Here is a 20,000-nt window from a genome sequence, read left to right as displayed (position 1 = left end):
ACTGAAACACACTGTCATGAACGTCAATTCAGAGCATCCCAAACATGCCCAATGGGTGACATGTCTGGTGAGTATGCAGGCCATGGAAGAACTGGGACATTTTCAGCTTCCAGGAATTGTGTACAGATCCTAGCAACATGGGGCCGTGCATTATCATGCTGAAACATGATGTGATGGCGGCAGATGAACGGCGCGACAATGGACCTCAGGCTCTCGTCACGATATCTCTGTGCATTCAAATTGCCATCGATAAATTCAATTGTGTTCGTTGTCTGTAGCTTATGCCTGCCCATACCACAACCCCACCACCACTATGAGGCACTCTGTTCACAACATTGATATCAGCAAACCGCTCGCCCACACAACGCCATACACGTGGTCTGCGGTTGTGAGGCCGGTTGGACGTACTGCCAAATTCTCTAAAACGACATTGGAGGCGGTTTATGGAAGATAAATTATTAATTAGCATTCAGTCCTCTGGCAACAGCTCTGGTGGACATTCCTGCAGTCAGCATACCAATTGCACACTTCCTCAAAACTTGAGACATCTGTGGCAATGATTTCAGTTTTCCTGCATTAAAGTCCCCACTAGGAGCACCGCCTCTGGGTCAGCATTTTCTTGTTTGCTTATGGCCTTATACAGCTCGTTGAGTGTGGTCTTAGTGCCAGCATCGGTCTGTGGTGGTAAATAGACAGCTACAAAGAATATACAAAGAATAACTTTCTTGGTAAGTAGTGTGGTCTACAACTTATCATGAGGTGTTCTCAGGCGAGCTGAACCTTGAAACTTCCTTAACATGAGATCATCTGTTGACGAAGAGACACACACACCCTTCTTAAGAAATGACGTACAAAAACACACAAAAATGCGCAATTGGTCAGGAGCCCGTAAAATGGCGGCCATCCCCTCCGGCGCAATTCTATTTCATTCTAGGTCATGGCTAAAAGGTCAGGGGTCAAGACTCACCCTGGCCCCACAGTGGGCGGCGATCTCCTCGAAGGGGGCGGTCTGAAACCTCTCTACCACCAGTCTCCTCTTCTCCCTCTCCTGCTCTTCACCATTCACACTATCCACTGAGAGAGAGACAGAGAGAGAGAGAGAGAAAGAGAGAGAGGGAGAGAGAGAGAGAGAGAGAGAGAGAGAGAGAGAGAGAGAGAGAGAGAGAGAGAGAGAGAGAGAGAGAGAGAGAGAGAGAGAGAGAGAGAGAGAGAAGAGAGAGAGAGACAGAGACAGAGACAGAGACAGAGACAGAGCGACAGAGAGAGAGAGCGAGAGATTAAAATATGCTTTTATCCAAAGCAATAGCTATAAGACATATTCAGTATGTGGTCCGTGTGTGTGTGTGTGTTTGTGTGTGAGTCAATCTTACCGATGGCATTCTTCAGAGTCTCAAAGGTGATCTGCTCTGCTGGAGACTTCTGTGGACAACAAGGATAGTAATGAGAGAGTTAGCCTGGGATTCAATCAGATCAGCAGTAACCTGCGCTAGCCCACAAACACATAGCTTTCATTGCTTTTCTTTTGGCGGTGTCGGAGGTGTAACTGTGTTAGAGCTGTCAAATCCACAAGCATCTCCTGGCGTTAGGCTACCTATCGTGGACATTGGCACTGGATGCACCGAGCCGCATTAGTAGAAATCCCATGTAGCCGGGTTACAAGTTGGAAGACTGTGGAATGTGTGATACACACCTCCATTAGGTTGATATCCAGCCTTATTATTTTAAATTGGAGTTGTCATAGAATTAGGAATGACAATACTAGAATGGACATGAACCTTCTTATAATGGTCTAAAAGGTCAGCCATTTTGTTAAGGGAGTTGGTCAACCATGGTCAGCAATGTTTGTGATAAGATATTGTGTAAAATAATGAATTTGAAGACTTTATCTGCACTGTTTGTTTGTTACCTAGCTAGCCAGCCAGTTTTAGAGGAATGATTCCATCTTTTTTTCAAAATAACTGTGAACATGCCAAGATTGCATTCAAACAATGCAGTCAATCCACAGCCATGCACTGACTGAAATCAGTAGATGAAAGGACAGACTAGATATTGTATTATAACACTCACCGCTTTCCAAGAAAGCCAAAAATCTATTTTAGAGGCTATGTATACACAACATTTGTATCAAACCTGTGTAAACTACAGTATATGACAATATTTTAGGTTGACAATAATTAGATTATACAGTATATTTCTGATACATCGCATGCATTACATATTTTTTCCTGCTCAGGTAAAAATCAGGATTATGCCTCTACTGTCAAGCGTTCCAATTTGACTGGTTTGCACTTCTCCCTGACCAATATCGCTGCCATTTTCACCCCATTCTGGAACTTTGAGCGTTTATGCACCTCTAGTAATTTAATTCTAAACCTCTAATGCGGGTGGGGGATGTAAGGATGGGTGTGGTTTTTGTGACAGTGACCTCAAGAGCAGCCTAACTCACGTTCCACCTCCGACACTGCCTAAACGAAAGCAATGATAAAGCTATGCAATTGTCAGCTAACGCGTGTCACCGCTGATCTGATTGAATCCTGGCCTTAGAGAGAACACACACAGTTTACCTGTTCTCTCTCAGGGCTGTAGCGTGGGTCCATGTCCATCTGTAGAGAGATGGTGTCTCCTATACTTTTCCTCTTTGACAGGCGGTCCTCGTCTACAACACACACGTACAGCTGTCTGCTAAGGTTTGTGTGAGGGGGAGTGTACTACTCAGGGTCTGCGTTGTGTGTGTGTGTGTGTGTGTGTGTGTGTGTGTGTGTGTGTGTGTGTGTGTGTGTGTGTGTGTACCTGTGATCTGGGGTGTGAACGGTGTGTTCAGGATGTCTATGTTGTAGCCACTCCTTCCCAGCACCTCAGCGATCTTAAACTGCTGGAAGAACACCTCTCCCTCCACTCTCTCCAGAGACTCTGGAACTCTGGGAACACACACGTTGTCATTATCATTAGCATCGACATTATTACGGCACAGTGAGAGGCACGGAGGTTCATTGGCTTGAACTGTGAAATTTGTTGGATGCTGGCACGCGAAGCAGTTTTTTATTTCAGAGAGCAGCATTTGTTGGAGACTCAGTGTTTAGTTACCGTTAAACTTCAATGAGTAGCCCGGGCATTTATCTGATTAAATCACTGGACACAACAGGCGGTTATTAGAGACAGACTTCTATTTGAGTCGGGCGTCTATTTTCTTAATGCACACAGCTTTTGCTCATTTCTATAGTTCATTGTTTAATTCCAGCATTCACTTCCAGCATTTTAGTCAATTTCTTCATTTCCTGCACTAATGTGTTATCCTTTACACACTTTATCACATTTATTTAGTCTTAGTATGAGTCTATTTTCGAGAAAAAAATAAACTTCCTTGACAGAATAATTATTCTCCCCATTACCGGCAGTTCTTACTTTGGCCGCTAGAAGGCGATTGGCCGATTTCTGGGGGTCTGTACTCCCGTTGGGGGTCTGTACTCCCATTGGGGGTCTGTGTTCCCGTTTGGGATTCTGTACTCCCATTGGGGGTCTGTGTTCCCGTTGGGGGTCTGTACTCCCATTGGGGGTCTGTGTTCCCGTTTGGGATTCTGTACTCCCATTGGGGGTCTGTGTTCCTGTTGGGGGTCTGTACTCCCATTGGGGGTCTGTGTTCCTGTTGGGGGTCTGTACTCCCGTTGGGGGTCTGTGTTCCTGTTGGGGGTCTGTACTCCCATTGGGGGTCTGTGTTCCTGTTGGGGGTCTGTACTCCCTTGGGGGTCTGTGTTCCCGTTGGGGGTCTGTGTTCCTGTTGGGGGTCTGTACTCCCATTGGGGGTCTGTGTTCCTGTTGGGGGTCTGTACTCCCGTTGGGGGTCTGTGTTCCTGTTGGGGGTCTGTACTCCCATTGGGGGTCTGTGTTCCTGTTGGGGGTCTGTACTCCCATTGGGGGTCTGTGTTCCCGTTGGGGGTCTGTGTTCCTGTTGGGGGTCTGTACTCCCATTGGGGGTCTGTGTTCCTGTTGGGGGTCTGTACTCCCGTTGGGGGTCTGTGTTCCTGTTGGGGGTCTGTACTCCCATTGGGGGTCTGTGTTCCTGTTGGGGGTCTGTACTCCCATTGGGGGTCTGTGTTCCCATTGGGGGTCTGTGTTCCTGTTGGGGGTCTGTGTTCCTGTTGGGGGTCTGTACTCCCGTTGGGGGTCTGTGTTCCTGTTGGGGGTCTGTACTCCCATTGGGGGTCTGTACTCCCATTGGGGGTCTGTGTTCCCGTTGGGGGTCTGTACTCCCGTTGGGGGTCTGTACTCCCGTTGGGGGTCTGTGTTCCCGTTGGGGGTCTGTACTCCCGTTGGGGGTCTGTACTCCCGTTGGGGGTCTGTACTCCCGTTGGGGGTCTGTACTCCCGTTGGGGGTCTGTGTTCCTGTTGGGGGTCTGTACTCCCATTGGGGGTCTGTGTTCCTGTTGGGGGTCTGTACTCCCGTTGGGGGTCTGTGTTCCCGTTGGGGGTCTGTACTCCCATTGGGGGTCTGTACTCCCGTTGGGGGTCTGTACTCCCGTTGGGGGTCTGTACTCCCGTTGGGGGACTGTACTCCCATTGGGGGTCTGTACTCCCATTGGGGGTCTGTGTTCCCGTTGGGGGTCTGTACTCCCATTGGGGGTCTGTGTTCCTGTTGGGGGTCTGTACTCCCGTTGGGGGTCTGTGTTCCCGTTGGGGGTCTGTACTCCCGTTGGGGGTCTGTACTCCCGTTGGGGGTCTGTACTCCCGTTGGGGGACTGTACTCCCATTGGGGGTCTGTACTCCCATTGGGGGTCTGTGTTCCCGTTGGGGGTCTGTACTCCCATTGGGGGTCTGTGTTCCTGTTGGGGGTCTGTACTCCCGTTGGGGGTCTGTGTTCCCGTTGGGGGTCTGTACTCCCATTGGGGGTCTGTGTTCCTGTTGGGGGTCTGTACTCCCGTTGGGGGTCTGTACTCCCGTTTGGAGTCTGTACTCCCATTGGGGGTCTGTACTCCCGTTGGGGGTCTGTACTCCCGTTGGGGGTCTGTGTTCCTGTTGGGGGTCTGTACTCCCGTTGGGGGTCTGTGTTCCTGTTGGGGGTCTGTACTCCCATTGGGGGTCTGTGTTCCCGTTGGGGGTCTGTGTTCCCGTTGGGGGTCTGTGTTCCCGTTGGGGGTCTGTGTTCCCGTTGGGGGTCTGTGTTCCCGTTGGGGGTCTGTGTTCCCATTGGGGGTCTGTACTCCCGTTGGGGGTCTGTGTTCCCGAAGTTGTTGACTGTTTTTGTGCTTGCCAGTTAGCTAGCAGTTGTTAGCTGTTAGCAGCCAATGGCTAGCAGTTTCTTACTGGTGATAAAAACAGATGATTGCCATAATTTTATTTCAGTCATTACTGAATTATTTAATGTAACAAATCAAACATTAAACCTTGTAAACAAGTCATGGTAATTCATGGTAATCTCGTGAACAATTCAGTTAGACCGGGCGTTTACTTGAAACAGACGTTTACTTGAAACAGCCGTTTATTTGAAACAGGCGTTTACTTGAAACAGGCGTGTATTTGCTGAAATGTGTGCCGTTGCCTGGCTAATAAATGTCACAGGCGGCGTTTTGAGACTCGCCGTTTATTTAACGTTTTACGGTATACAGTATGTGTGTGTGTGTGTACCTGGGGGTTTCAATAAAGATGTCTTCAGGCAGCAGATGGGGTACCTCCTTCTGTCTCAGCTCTATCACCTAGAGAGGGAGGACACAGCAGCATGAACACACACACACACACACACACACACACACACACACACACACACACACACATACACACACACACACACACACACACACACACCCCTACTTACTTCTTGGATGTGCTGGCAGAATGCAGGGACGGTGGTGAGTTGAGAGATAAGGCTGAGGTAGGCAGCAGAGAGGGCGTGGACAGCACATCGATTATACAGAGAAAGTCTCTCATCATTGGCCAGGGCCAGGTCCTAACAGGGGGAGACAACCACTCAGAGACCACAGCATCCAGGAAGATAAACCAGAGGTTTTTCAAAGTTTACAAAATATATGAGATTAGGTGTGTGTGTGTGTGTGTATTGTATATGTGTATGTGTGTGTGTGTGTGTGCGTGCGTGTTTGTCTGACTGTGTGTGTGTATGTGTATGTGTGTGTCAAAGGTGGGTAGTAACACACTACAAGACGTTACATGTACTCTAAGTAAAGTTTTGGAGGAACTAGTACTGTTCTAGTTACTCTCTGTGGGCTGTACCGTCTGGAGGAACTAGAACTGTCCTAGTTACTCTCTGTGGGCTGTACTGTCTAGAGGAACTAGTACTGTTCTAGTTACTCTCTGTGGGCTGTACTGTCTAGAGGAACTAGCACTGTTCTAGTTACTCTCTGTGGGCTGTACTGTCTAGAGGAACTAGTACTGTTCTAGTTACTCTCTGTGGGCTGTACTGTCTGGAGGAACTAGTACTGTTCTAGTTACTCTCTGTGGGCTGTACTGTCTAGAGGAACTAGTGCTGTTGTAGTTACTCTCTGTGGGCTGTACTGTCTGGAGGAACTAGTACCGCTCTAGTTACTCTCTGTGGGCTGTACCGTCTGGAGGAACTAGTACTGTCCTAGTTACTCTCTGTGGGCTGTACCGTCTGGAGGAACTAGTACTGTCCTAGTTACTCTCTGTGGGCTGTACCGTCTGGAGGAACTAGTACTGTCCTAGTTACTCTCTGTGGGCTGTACCGTCTGGAGGAACTAGTACTGTTCTAGTTACTCTCTGTGGGCTGTACTGTCTGGAGGAACTAGTACTGTCCTAGTTACTCTCTGTGGGCTGTACTGTCTAGAGGAACTAGTACTGTTGTAGTTACTCTCTGTGGGCTGTACCGTCTGGAGGAACTGGGTGAACTAGTACTGTTCTAGTTACTCTCTGTGGGCTGTACCGTCTGGAGGAACTGGATGAACTAGTACTGTTCTAGTTACTCTCTGTGGGCCGTACTGTCTGGAGGAACTAGTACTGTTCTAGTTACTCTCTGTGGGCTGTACTGTCTGGAGGAACTAGTACTGTTCTAGTTACTCTCTGTGGGCTGTACTGTCTGGAGGAACTAGTACTGTTCTAGTTACTCTCTGTGGGCTGTACCGTCTGGAGGAACTGGGTGAACTAGTACTGTTCTAGTTACTCTCTGTGGGCTGTACCGTCTGGAGGAACTGGATGAACTAGTACTGTTCTAGTTACTCTCTGTGGGCCGTACTGTCTGGAGGAACTAGTACTGTTCTAGTTACTCTCTGTGGGCTGTACTGTCTGGAGGAATATAGGCCAATTCCCACGAGTGTAAGGGGTTAAAGGGCAAATACACAGGAATGCCATGTTATGAATAGTTGAATGTTTTTCTGTCAACTGGTGCTGGTAATGGTGATGGTATGGTGCTGGTAATGGTGCTGGTATGGTGCTGGTAATGGTGCTGGCAGGCATCAATAATACATGAATGTCAAATAAATTGCACTAAGTTGTTTGCTGTCACAGTTGACCACAATCTAAGTAACAGTACTTTTACTTAAGTACAGATTTTCAGTACTCTACCCACCTCTGATGTGTGTGTGTGTGTGTGTGTGTGTGTGTGTGTGTGTGTGTGTGTGTGTGTGTGTGTGTGTGTGTGTGTGTGTACCTGCAGTGCGAGGGCCAGGCGTATCAGATCCACCACCACTTCCTCATTGGCCAGTTCCACGCTGAGGAGAGCCAATAGGATGTAGAGAGCCTGGTAGTGGCTCCGCCCACTGTTCTCTTCTGAACACGCCAGGAAGATGTGTCTGTAGAGACGCTGGCCATGCTACAGAAACACACAACACAGCAAATGTTACAAGACTTTACATCAATTTTTCTTTCATAAGAGGAGAAGAGTTCAGTTATACTGCATTTATATACACTACCGGTCAAAAAGTTTGGACACACCGACTCATTCAAGGGTTTTTCTTTCTTTTTACTATTTTCTACATTGTAGAATAATAGTGAAGACATCAAAACTATGAAATAACACATATGGAATCATGTAGTAACCAAAAAAAGCGTTAAACAAATCAAAATATATTTTATATTTGAGATTCTTCAAATAGCCACCCTTTGCCTTGATGACAGCTTTGCACACTCTTGGCATTCTCTCAACCAGCTTCATGAGGTAGTCACCTGGAATGCATTTCAATTAACAGGTGTGCCTTGTTAAAAGTTAATTTGTGGAATTTATTTCCTTCTTAATGCGTTTGAGCCAATCAGTTGTGTTGTGACAAGGTAGGGGGTGTATACAGAAGATAGCCCTGTTTGATAAAAGACCAAGTCCATATTATGGCAAGAACAGCTCAAAAAAGCAAAGAGAAACGACAGTCCATCATTACTTTAAGACATGAAGGTCAGTCAATACAGAACATTTCAAGAACTTTGAAAATGTATTCAAGTGCAGTCGCAAAAACAATCAAGTGCAATGATGAAACTGGCTCTCAAGAGGACCACCACAGGAATGGACGGTGTGGGTGAACGGATGATCTCCGCATGTGTGTTTCCCACCGTAAAGCATGGAGGAGGAGGTGTTATGGTGTGGGGGTGCTTTGCTGGTCAACCTTAACCAGCATGGCTACCACAACATTCTGCAGCGATACGCCATCCCATCTGATTTGGGCTTAGTGGGACTATCATTTTGTTTTTCAACAGGACAATGACCCAACACACCTCGAGGCTGTGTAAGGGCTATTTTCCAAGAAGGAGAGTGATGGAGTGCCGCATCAGATGACCTGGCCTCCACAATCCCCCGACCTCAACCAAATTGAGATGGTTTGGGATGACTCGGACCGCAGAGTGAAGGAAAAGCAGCCAACAAGTGCTCAGCATATGTGGGAACTCCTTCAAGACTGTTGGAAAAGCATTCCAGGTGAAGCTGGTTGAGAGAATTCCAAGAGTGTACAAAGCTGTCATCAAGGCAAAGGGTGGCTATTTGAGGAATCTCAAATATTACATATATTTTGATTTGTTTAACGCTTTTTTTGGTTACTACATGATTCCATATGTGTTCACTGTCAAACGCTCCCTAAAACACTTTAGCGAGGAGGCCTTCCTAATTGACCTGGCCCAGGTATCCTGGATGGATATAGATCTCATTCCGTCAGTAGAGGATGCCTGGTTGTTCCTTAAAAGTAATTTCCTCTCAATCTTAAATAAACATACCCCATTCAAAAAATACAGAACTAAGAACCGATATAGCCCCTGGTTCTCCTCAGACTTGACTGCCCTTGACCAGCACAAAAACATCCTGTGGCGTACAGCATTAGCATCAAATAGCCCCCGCGATATGCAACTTTTCAGGGAAGTTAGGAACCAATATACACAAGCAGTCAGGAAAGCAAAGGCTAACTTTTTCAAACAGAAATTTGCATCCTGTAGCACTAACTCCAAAAAGTTTTGGGACACTGTAAAGTCCATGGCGAATAAGAGCACTTCCTCCCAGCTGCCCACTGCACTGAGGCTAGGAAACACTATCACCACCGATAAATCTACAATAATCGAGAATTTCAACAAGCATTTTGCTACAGCTGGCCATGCTTTCCATCTGGCTACCACTAACCCGGCCACCAACTCTGCACCCTCTGCTGCAACTTGCCCATGCCCCCCCCGCTTCTCCTTCACACAAATTCAGACAGCTGAAGTTTTGAAAGCGCTGCAAAATCTGGACCCCTACAAATCAGCTGGGCTAGACAATCTGGACCCTTTCTTTCTAAAACTAGCCGCCGAAATTGTCGCTACCCCTATTACTAGTCTGTTCAACCTCTCTTTCATAACGTCTGAGATCCCCAGAGATTGGAAAGCTGCCGCGGTCATCCCCCTCTTCAAAGGGGGTGACACTCTAGATCCAAACTGCTACAGACCTATATCCATCCTGCCCTGCCTTTCGAAAGTATTCGAAAGCCAAGTTAACAAACAGATCATCGACCATTTCGAATACCACCGTACCTTCTCCGCTATGCAATCCGGTTTCCGAGCTGGTCACGGGTGCACTTCAGCCACGCTCAAGGTCCTAAACGATATTATAACCGCGATTGATAATAGACAGTACTGTGCAGCCGTCTTCATCGACCTGGCCAAGGGTTTCGACTCTGTCAACCACCGCATTCTTATTGGCAGACTAAATAGCCTTGGTTTCTCAAATGACTGCCTCGCCTGGTTCACCAACTACTTCTCAGATAGAGTTCAGTGTGTCAAATCGGAGGGCCTGTGTCTGGACCTATGGCAGTCTCTATGGGGGTGCCACAGGGTTCAATTCTTGGGCCGACACTTTTCTCCGTGTATATCAATGATGTCGCTCTTGCTGCTGGTGACTCTCAGATCCACCTCTACGCAGACGACACCATTTTGTATACATCTGGCCCTTCATTGGACACTGTGTTAACAAACCTCCAAACGAGCTTCAATGCCATACAACAATCCTTCAGTAGCCTCCAACTGCTCTTAAACACTAGTAAAACTAAATGCATGCTTTTCAATCGAACGCTGCTGGCACCCGCCCACCCGACTAGAATCACCACTCTCGACGGGTCTGACCTAGAGTATGTGGACAACTACAAATACCTAGGTGTCTGGTTAGACTGTAAACTCAACTTCCAGACTCACATAAAGAATCTCCAATCCAAAGTTAAATCTAGAATCGGCTTCCTATTTCGCAATAAAGCCTCCTTCACTCATGCTGCCAAACATGCCCTCGTAAAACTGACTATCCTACCGATCCTTGACTTCGGCGATGTAATTTACAAAATAGCCTCCAACACTCTACTCAGCAAATTGGATGTAGTCTATCACAGTGCCATCCGTTTTGTCTCCAAAGCCCCATACACTACCCACCACTGTGACCTGTACGCTCTTGTTGGCTGGTCCTCACTACATGTTCGTCGTCAAACCCACTGGCTCCAGGCCATCTATAAATCACTGCTAGGCAAATCCCCGCCTTATCTTAGCTCATTGGTCACCATAGCAGCACCCACCCGTAGTCTGCGCTCCAGCAGGTATATCTCACTGGTCATTCCCAAAGCCAACACCTCCTTTGGCCGCCATTCCTTCCAGTTCTCTGCTGCCAATGACTGGAACGAATTGCAAAAATCTCTGAAGCTGGAGACTCTTATCTCCCTCAATAACTTTAAGCATCAGTTGTCAGAGCACCTTACCGATCACTGCACCTGTACACAGCCCATCTGAAATTAGCCCACCCAACTACCTCATCCCTATATTGTTATTTATTTTGCTCTTTTGCACCCCAGTATCTCTATTTGCACATCATCTCTTGCACATCTAGCATTCCAGTGTTAATACTATTGTAATTATTCTGCACTATAGCCTATTTATTGCCTTACCTCCATAACTTGCTACATTTGCACACACTGTGTATATATTTTCTGTTGTATTTCTGACTTTATGTTTTTTACCCCATATGTAACTCTGTGTTGTTTTTATTGCACTACTTTGCTTTATCTTGGCCAGGTCGCAGTTGTAAATGAGAACCTGTTCTCAACTGGCTTACCTGGTTAAATAAAGGTGAAATAAATAAAAAAAAAAAAAAAAAAATCATAGTTTTGATGTCTTCACTATTATTCTACAATGTAGAAAATAGTAAAAAATAAAGAAAAACCCTTGAACGAGTAGGTGTTCTAAAACCTTTGACCGGTAGTGTAGGTCACATGGTTGTGAACTTTACAGCAATGATTACAGAAAACACACACCTTCTTCATGAAGAGGTTGTCCTGTCTGGAACACTTGTCCACCTTCAGCTTGAGGACTGAGATGTCTGAGAGGATGCTGAGAGTGAGAGAAAGAACGAGACGGAGAGATGGAGAGAGAAGGGACACATCACATCATACCTGTTCTGCTTCTCATTGATTGATAATGCCTGACCAGCATCTACCAACAACTAAACGGAACATGAACTTGAGTGTGTTTGTGTGTGTGTGCGCGAGTGCATGCATGCGTGTGTGTGTGGCGTACGCGTGTGGCGTGTGGTGTGTGGTGTGGCGTGTGGCGTGTGGCGTGTGGCGTGGCGTGTGGCGTGCGTTTGGCGTGTGCTGTGCGTGTGGCGTGCGTGTGGCGCGTGGTGTGTGGCGTGCGGCGTGTGGCGTGTGGTGTTCGTGTCTGCTTTATGCGTGTGTGTGTGACACTGACCTGAGGGAGGTGAACTTGTGTGTGTTTTGGTGTCTGTCTATGAGGCTGATGAGTATGGAGAGCACCAGCAGCCGTATCTCAGGATCCTCCATCAGAGTGAAAGAGAGGAGAGGCTCCAAGAAGGACGAGGGGAGAGCTGTCAGCATGTTACTACTCTCATAACGCTCTGTCACCTGGGGGAGGAGAGGAGAGGAGGAGGGAGAGGAGAGAGAGAGAGAGAGAGAGAGAGAGAGAGAGAGAGAGAGAGAGAGAGAGAGAGAGAGAGAGAGAGAGAGAGAGAGAGAGAGAGAGAGAGAGAGAGAGAGAGAGAGAGAGAGAGAGAGAGAGAGAGAGAGAGAGAGAGAGAGAGAGATGTTAGGGTCTATGGTCGCTCTTAGCAATAACAGGAGTAACAGAGGGGAATATGACCAATGACAATAGCTATGTATCTCCAATCTGTCTCACTATTGGTTATCTCCCCTTCTCTAACTTCTGCTACCATTGGTTATCTCCCCCTCTCTAACTTCTGCTACCATTGGTTATCTCCCCTCTCTAACTTCTGCTACCATTGGTTATCTCCCCTCTCTAACTTCTGCTACCATTGGTTATCTCCCCCTCTCTAACTTCTGCTACCATTGGTTATCTCCCCTCTCTAACTTCTGCTACCATTGGTTATCTCCCCCTCTCTAACTTCTGCTACCATTGGTTATCTCCTCCTCTCTAACTTCTGCTACCATTGGTTATCTCCTCCTCTCTAACTTCTGCTACCATTGGTTATCTCCCCTCTCTAACTTCTGCTACCATTGGTTATCTCCCCTCTCTAACTTCTGCTACCATTGGTTATCTCCTCCTCTCTAACTTCTGCTACCATTGGTTATCTCCCCCTCTCTAACTTCTGCTACCATTGGTTATCTCCCCCTCTCTAACTTCTGCTACCATTGGTTATCTCCCCCTCTCTAACTTCTGCTACCATTGGTTATCTCCCCTCTCTAACTTCTGCTACCATTGGTTATCTCCCCCTCTCTAACTTCTGCTACCATTGGTTATCTCCCCCTCTCTAACTTCTGCTACCATTGGTTATCTCCTCCTCTCTAACTTCTGCTACCATTGGTTATCTCCTCCTCTCTAACTTCTGCTACCATTGGTTATCTCCTCCTCTCTAACTTCTGCTACCATTGGTTATCTCCCCTCTCTAACTTCTGCTACCATTGGTTATCTCCCCCTCTCTAACTTCTGCTACCATTGGTTATCTCCCCCTCTCTAACTTCTGCTACCATTGGTTATCTCCCCTCTCTAACTTCTGCTACCATTGGTTATCTCCCCCTCTCTAACTTCTGCTACCATTGGTTATCTCCTCCTCTCTAACTTCTGCTACCATTGGTTATCTCCTCCTCTCTAACTTCTGCTACCATTGGTTATCTCCTCCTCTCTAACTTCTGCTACCATTGGTTATCTCCTCCTCTCTAACTTCTGCTACCATTGGTTATCTCCCCTTCTCTAACTTCTGCTACCATTGGTTATCTCCCCTCTCTAACTTCTGCTACCATTGGTTATCTCCCCCTCTCTAACTTCTGCTACCATTGGTTATCTCCTCCTCTCTAACTTCTGCTACCATTGGTTATCTCCTCCTCTCTAACTTCTGCTACCATTGGTTATCTCCCCTCTCTAACTTCTGCTACCATTGGTTATCTCCCCTCTCTAACTTCTGCTACCATTGGTTATCTCCCCCTCTCTAACTTCTGCTACCATTGGTTATCTCCTCCTCTCTAACTTCTGCTACCATTGGTTATCTCCCCTTCTCTAACTTCTGCTACCATTGGTTATCTCCCCCTCTCTAACTTCTGCTACCATTGGTTATCTCCTCCTCTCTAACTTCTGCTACCATTGGTTATCTCCCCTCTCTAACTTCTGCTACCATTGGTTATCTCCCCTCTCTAACTTCTGCTACCATTGGTTATCTCCCCTCTCTAACTTCTGCTACCATTGGTTATCTCCCCTCTCTAACTTCTGCTACCATTGGTTATCTCCCCTCTCTAACTTCTGCTACCATTGGTTATCTCCCCCTCTCTAACTTCTGCTACCATTGGTTATCTCCCCTCTCTAACTTCTGCTACCATTGGTTATCTCCCCCTCTCTAACTTCTGCTACCATTGGTTATCTCCTCCTCTCTAACTTCTGCTACCATTGGTTATCTCCTCCTCTCTAACTTCTGCTACCATTGGTTATCTCCCCCTCTCTAACTTCTGCTACCATTGGTTATCTCCCCTCTCTAACTTCTGCTACCATTGGTTATCTCCCCTCTCTAACTTCTGCTACCATTGGTTATCTCCCCCTCTCTAACTTCTGCTACCATTGGTTATCTCCCCTTCTCTAACTTCTGCTACCATTGGTTATCTCCCCTTCTCTAACTTCTGCTACCATTGGTTATCTCCCCTCTCTAACTTCTGCTACCATTGGTTATCTCCCCTTCTCTAACTTCTGCTACCATTGGTTATCTCCCCTCTCTAACTTCTGCTACCATTGGTTATCTCCCCCTCTCTAACTTCTGCTACCATTGGTTATCTCCCCTCTCTAACTTCTGCTACCATTGGTTATCTCCTCCTCTCTAACTTCTGCTACCATTGGTTATCTCCTCCTCTCTAACTTCTGCTACCATTGGTTATCTCCCCTCTCTAACTTCTGCTACCATTGGTTATCTCCCCCTCTCTAACTTCTGCTACCATTGGTTATCTCCCCTCTCTAACTTCTGCTACCATTGGTTATCTCCTCCTCTCTAACTTCTGCTACCATTGGTTATCTCCTCCTCTCTAACTTCTGCTACCATTGGTTATCTCCCCTCTCTAACTTCTGCTACCATTGGTTATCTCCCCCTCTCTAACTTCTGCTACCATTGGTTATCTCCCCTCTCTAACTTCTGCTACCATTGGTTATCTCCTCCTCTCTAACTTCTGCTACCATTGGTTATCTCCTCCTCTCTAACTTCTGCTACCATTGGTTATCTCCCCTCTCTAACTTCTGCTACCATTGGTTATCTCCCCTCTCTAACTTCTGCTACCATTGGTTATCTCCCCTCTCTAACTTCTGCTACCATTGGTTATCTCCCCTTCTCTAACTTCTGCTACCATTGGTTATCTCCCCTTCTCTAACTTCTGCTACCATTGGTTATCTCCTCCTCTCTAACGTCTGCTACCATTGGTTATCTCCCCTCTCTAACTTCTGCTACCATTGGTTATCTCCCCTCTCTAACTTCTGCTACCATTGGTTATCTCCCCTCTCTAACTTCTGCTACCATTGGTTATCTCCTCCTCTCTAACTTCTGCTACCATTGGTTATCTCCCCTTCTCTAACTTCTGCTACCATTGGTTATCTCCCCTTCTCTAACTTCTGCTACCATTGGTTATCTCCTCCTCTCTAACGTCTGCTACCATTGGTTATCTCCCCTCTCTAACTTCTGCTACCATTGGTTATCTCCCCTCTCTAACTTCTGCTACCATTGGTTATCTCCTCCTCTCTAACGTCTGCTACTATTGGTTATCTCCTCCTCTCTAACTTCTGCTACCATTGGTTATCTCCCCCTCTCTAACTTCTGCTACCATTGGTTATCTCCTCCTCTCTAACTTCTGCTACCATTGGTTATCTCCCCTCTCTAACTTCTGCTACCATTGGTTATCTCCTCCTCTCTAACGTCTGCTACTATTGGTTATCTCCCCTCTCTAACTTCTGCTACCATTGGTTATCTCCCCTCTCTAACTTCTGCTACCATTGGTTATCTCCCCTCTCTAACTTCTGCTACCATTGGTTATCTCCTCCTCTCTAACTTCTGCTACCATTGGTTATCTCCTTCTCTCTAACGTCTGCTACCATTGGTTATCTCCCCCTCTCTAACTTCTGCTACCATTGGTTATCTCCCCTCTCTAACTTCTGCTACCATTGGTTATCTCCTCCTCTCTAACTTCTGCTACCATTGGTTATCTCCTCCTCTCTAACTTCTGCTACCATTGGTTATCTCCCCCTCTCTAACTTCTGCTACCATTGGTTATCTCCCCTCTCTAACTTCTGCTACCATTGGTTATCTCCCCCTCTCTAACTTCTGCTACCATTGGTTATCTCCTCCTCTCTAACGTCTGCTACCATTGGTTATCTCCTCCTCTCTAACTTCTGCTACCATTGGTTATCTCCCCCTCTCTAACTTCTGCTACCATTGGTTATCTCCTCCTCTCTAACTTCTGCTACCATTGGTTATCTCCTCCTCTCTAACGTCTGCTACCATTGGTTATCTCCTCCTCTCTAACTTCTGCTACCATTGGTTATCTCCTCCTCTCTAACTTCTGCTTCACTGCTAGCATGTCGACATGTTGCACATTATATATCATCTCTGTATCAGGCTTGTAGTCATTTCAAGTCAAGGCAGTCAATTCAGGTAGTGATTTGAATTTACATTTTAGAAAATTACAACTTTTGAAATAAATATATTCTACTTTTCAGTTTATTGAGAAGTCATTGACAATAGATGCTATTTTTTCAATTATTGAATTGTAATGTCAGTTTACTTCCTGCATTGACTGACTTCTCCCCTGCTCAGCACATTAAGTATAAAGTCTATCTCACCTGCAGTAGAGACTTCAACAGCATGACTTGGATCATCCTACTGCCTTCAAACCTGATATAGAGAGAGGGAGGAGAGAGACAGAGCTGCTACAATCACTCAAATCATGGATTGGAATTCCAAATCAACACCATTTCACAGGGCGGTTTCATACTTGGTGTCACTTTTTAGCCTTGCATCAAGTTTGATGGTTTGTTTACATGATGCCTCTGCTTGTCACTTAGCATTAAGGAGATTGATTGGGTAAGGACCTGTGATAGACTAGCGTCCTGTCCAGGGGATGTACTGGTACATAAAGCTGTCTCACGCTACGGAAACAGGAGATAGACTAGCGTCCTGTCCAGGGGATGTACTTGTACATCAAGCTGCCTCATGTTACAGAAACAGGAGATAGACTAGCGTCCTGTCCAGGGGATGTTCTTGTACATCAAGCTGTCTCACTACAGAAACAGGAGATAGACTAGCGTCCTGTCCAGGGGATGTACTTGTACATCAAGCTGCCTCATGTTACAGAAACAGGAGATAGACTAGCGTCCTGTCCAGGGGATGTACTTGTACATCAAGCTGTCTCACTACAGAAACAGGAGATGGACTAGCGTCCTGTCCAGGGGATGTACTTGTACATCAAGCTGCCTCATGTTACAGAAACAGGAGATAGACTAGCGTCCTGTCCAGGGGATGTTCTTGTACATCAAGCTGTCTCACTACAGAAACAGGAGATGGACTAGCGTCCTGTCCAGGGGGTGTACTTGTACATCAAGCTGTCTCACTACAGAAACAGGAGATAGACTAGCGTCCTGTCCAGGGGATGTACTGTACATCAAGCTGTCTCACTACAGAAACAGGAGATAGACTAGCGTCCTGTCCAGGGGGTGTACTTGTACATCAAGCTGTCTCACTACAGAAACAGGAGATAGACTAGCGTCCTGTCCAGGGGATGTACTGTACATCAAGCTGTCTCACTACAGAAACAGGAGATAGACTAGCGTCCTGTCCAGGGGATGTACTGTACATCAAGCTGCCTCATGTTACAGAAACAGGAGTTGGGCTCCTGCCACTATGGGCCGTTCTAGCTCAGACAAGGCTTTTACTTACATGCATGAATTCATTCTGATAGTAACCTACCCAGCGATAGATGAACCCAGGGCAGGGTATATTATAGTAACCTACCATAGGTGAGTCCAGGGCAGGGTATATTACAGTAACCTACCATAGGTGAACCCAGGGCAGGGTATATTACAGTAACCTACCATAGGTGAGTCCAGGGCAGGGTATATTACAGTAACCTACCATAGGTGAACCCAGGGCAGGGTATATTACAGTAACCTACCATAGGTGAACCCAGGGCAGGGTATATTACAGTAACCTACCATAGGTGAACCCAGGGCAGGGTATATTACAGTAACCTACCATAGGTGAACCCAGGGCAGGGTATATTACAGTAACCTACCATAGGTGAACCCAGGGCAGGGTATATTACAGTAACCTACCATAGGTGAGTCCAGGGCAGGGTATATTACAGTAACCTACCATAGGTGAACCCAGGGCAGGGTATATTACAGTAACCTACCCAGCGATAGGTGAACCCAGGGCAGGGTATATTACAGTAACCTACCATAGGTGAGTCCAGGGCAGGGTATATTACAGTAACCTACCATAGGTGAACCCAGGGCAGGGTATATTACAGTAACCTACCCAGCGATAGGTGAACCCAGGGCAGGGTATATTACAGTAACCTACCATAGGTGAACTCAGGGCAGGGTATATTAAAGTAACCTACCATAGGTGAGTCCAGGGCAGGGTATATTACAGTAACCTACCATAGGTGAACCCAGGGCAGGGTATATTTTTTTATTTTTTTTTATTTATTTTTTGGTCATTTAGCAGACGCTCTTATCCAGAGCGACTTACAGGAGCAATTAGGGTTAAGTGCCTTGCTCAAGGGCAAATCGACAGATTTTTCACCTAGTCGGCTCGGGGATTAGAACCAGCGACCTTTCGGTTACTGGCACAACGCTCTTACCCACTAAGCTACCTGCCGCCCATATATTACAGTAACCTACCATAGGTGAACCCAGGGCAGGGTATATTACAGTAACCTACCATAGGTGAACCCAGGGCAGGGTATATTACAGTAACCTACCATAGGTGAACCCAGGGCAGGGTATATTACAGTAACCTACCATAGGTGAACCCAGGGCAGGGTATATTACAGTAACCTACCATAGGTGAACCCAGGGCAGGGTATATTACAGTAACCTACCATAGGTGAACCCAGGGCAGGATATATTACAGTAACCTACCAGAGGTGAACCCAGGGCAGGGTATATTACAGTAACCTACCATAGGTGAGTCCAGGGCAGGGTATATTACAGTAACCTACCATAGGTGAACCCAGGGCAGGGTATATTACAGTAACCTACCATAGGTGAGTCCAGGGCAGGGTATATTACAGTAACCTACCATAGGTGAACCCAGGGCAGGGTATATTACAGTAACCTACCCAGCGATAGGTGAACCCAGGGCAGGGTATATTACAGTAACCTACCATAGGTGAGTCCAGGGCAGGGTATATTACAGTAACCTACCATAGGTGAACTCAGGGCAGGGTATATTACAGTAACCTACCATAGGTGAAACCAGGGCAGGGTATATTACAGTAACCTACCATAGGTGAGTCCAGGGCAGGGTATATTACAGTAACCTACCATAGGTGAGTCCAAGGCAGGGTATATTACAGTAACCTACCATAGGTGAACCCAGGGCAGGGTATATTACAGTAACCTACCATAGGTGAACACAGGGCAGGGTATATTAAAGTAACCTACCATAGGTGAGTCCAGGGCAGGGTATATTACAGTAATCTACCATAGGTGAACCCAGGGCAGGGTATATTACAGTAACCTACCATAGGTGAGTCCAAGGCAGGGTATATTACAGTAACCTACCCAGCGATAGGTGAACCCAGGGCAAGGTATATTACAGTAACCTACCATAGGTGAACCCAGGGCAGGGTATATTACAGTAACCTACCATAGGTGAGTCCAAGGCAGGGTATATTACAGTAACCTACCATAGGTGAACCCAGGGCAGGGTATATTACAGTAACCTACCATAGGTGAGTCCAGGGCAGGGTATATTACAGTAACCTACCATAGGTGAACCCAGGGCAGGGTATATTACAGTAACCTACCATAGGTGAGTCCAGGGCAGGGTATATTACAGTAACCTACCATAGGTGAACCCAGGGCAGGGTATATTACAGTAACCTACCCAGCGATAGGTG

At 46.6% G+C, this 20,000-nt stretch overlaps 1 protein-coding gene across 1 annotated transcript in view; it reads right to left on the bottom strand.

Moving 5' to 3' along the window:
• Nucleotides 1-949: 949 nt before the first annotated feature.
• Nucleotides 950-20,000, bottom strand: part of LOC311119495 (protein EFR3 homolog B-like) — a gene marked incomplete at both ends in the record, with an annotated part of 33,340 nt that continues 14,289 nt past the window's right edge. Inside the window, 10 exons of the mRNA XM_084194175.1 lie at nt 950-1,074; nt 1,371-1,419; nt 2,565-2,656; nt 2,791-2,918; nt 5,620-5,687; nt 5,807-5,938; nt 7,610-7,771; nt 11,694-11,769; nt 12,130-12,302; nt 16,717-16,768. Of these exons, the coding sequence (XP_084050301.1) occupies nt 950-1,074; nt 1,371-1,419; nt 2,565-2,656; nt 2,791-2,918; nt 5,620-5,687; nt 5,807-5,938; nt 7,610-7,771; nt 11,694-11,769; nt 12,130-12,302; nt 16,717-16,768 (1,057 nt within the window). The remainder of the gene's footprint in view (nt 1,075-1,370; nt 1,420-2,564; nt 2,657-2,790; nt 2,919-5,619; nt 5,688-5,806; nt 5,939-7,609; nt 7,772-11,693; nt 11,770-12,129; nt 12,303-16,716; nt 16,769-20,000) is intronic.

The sequence above is a fragment of the Coregonus lavaretus genome, assembly GCF_964263955.1.
Source record: "Coregonus lavaretus genome assembly, contig: HAP1_SCAFFOLD_5949, whole genome shotgun sequence".
Classification (NCBI taxonomy): Eukaryota; Metazoa; Chordata; class Actinopteri; order Salmoniformes; family Salmonidae; genus Coregonus; species Coregonus lavaretus.
This window is presented reverse-complemented; position numbering and strand designations above follow the sequence as displayed.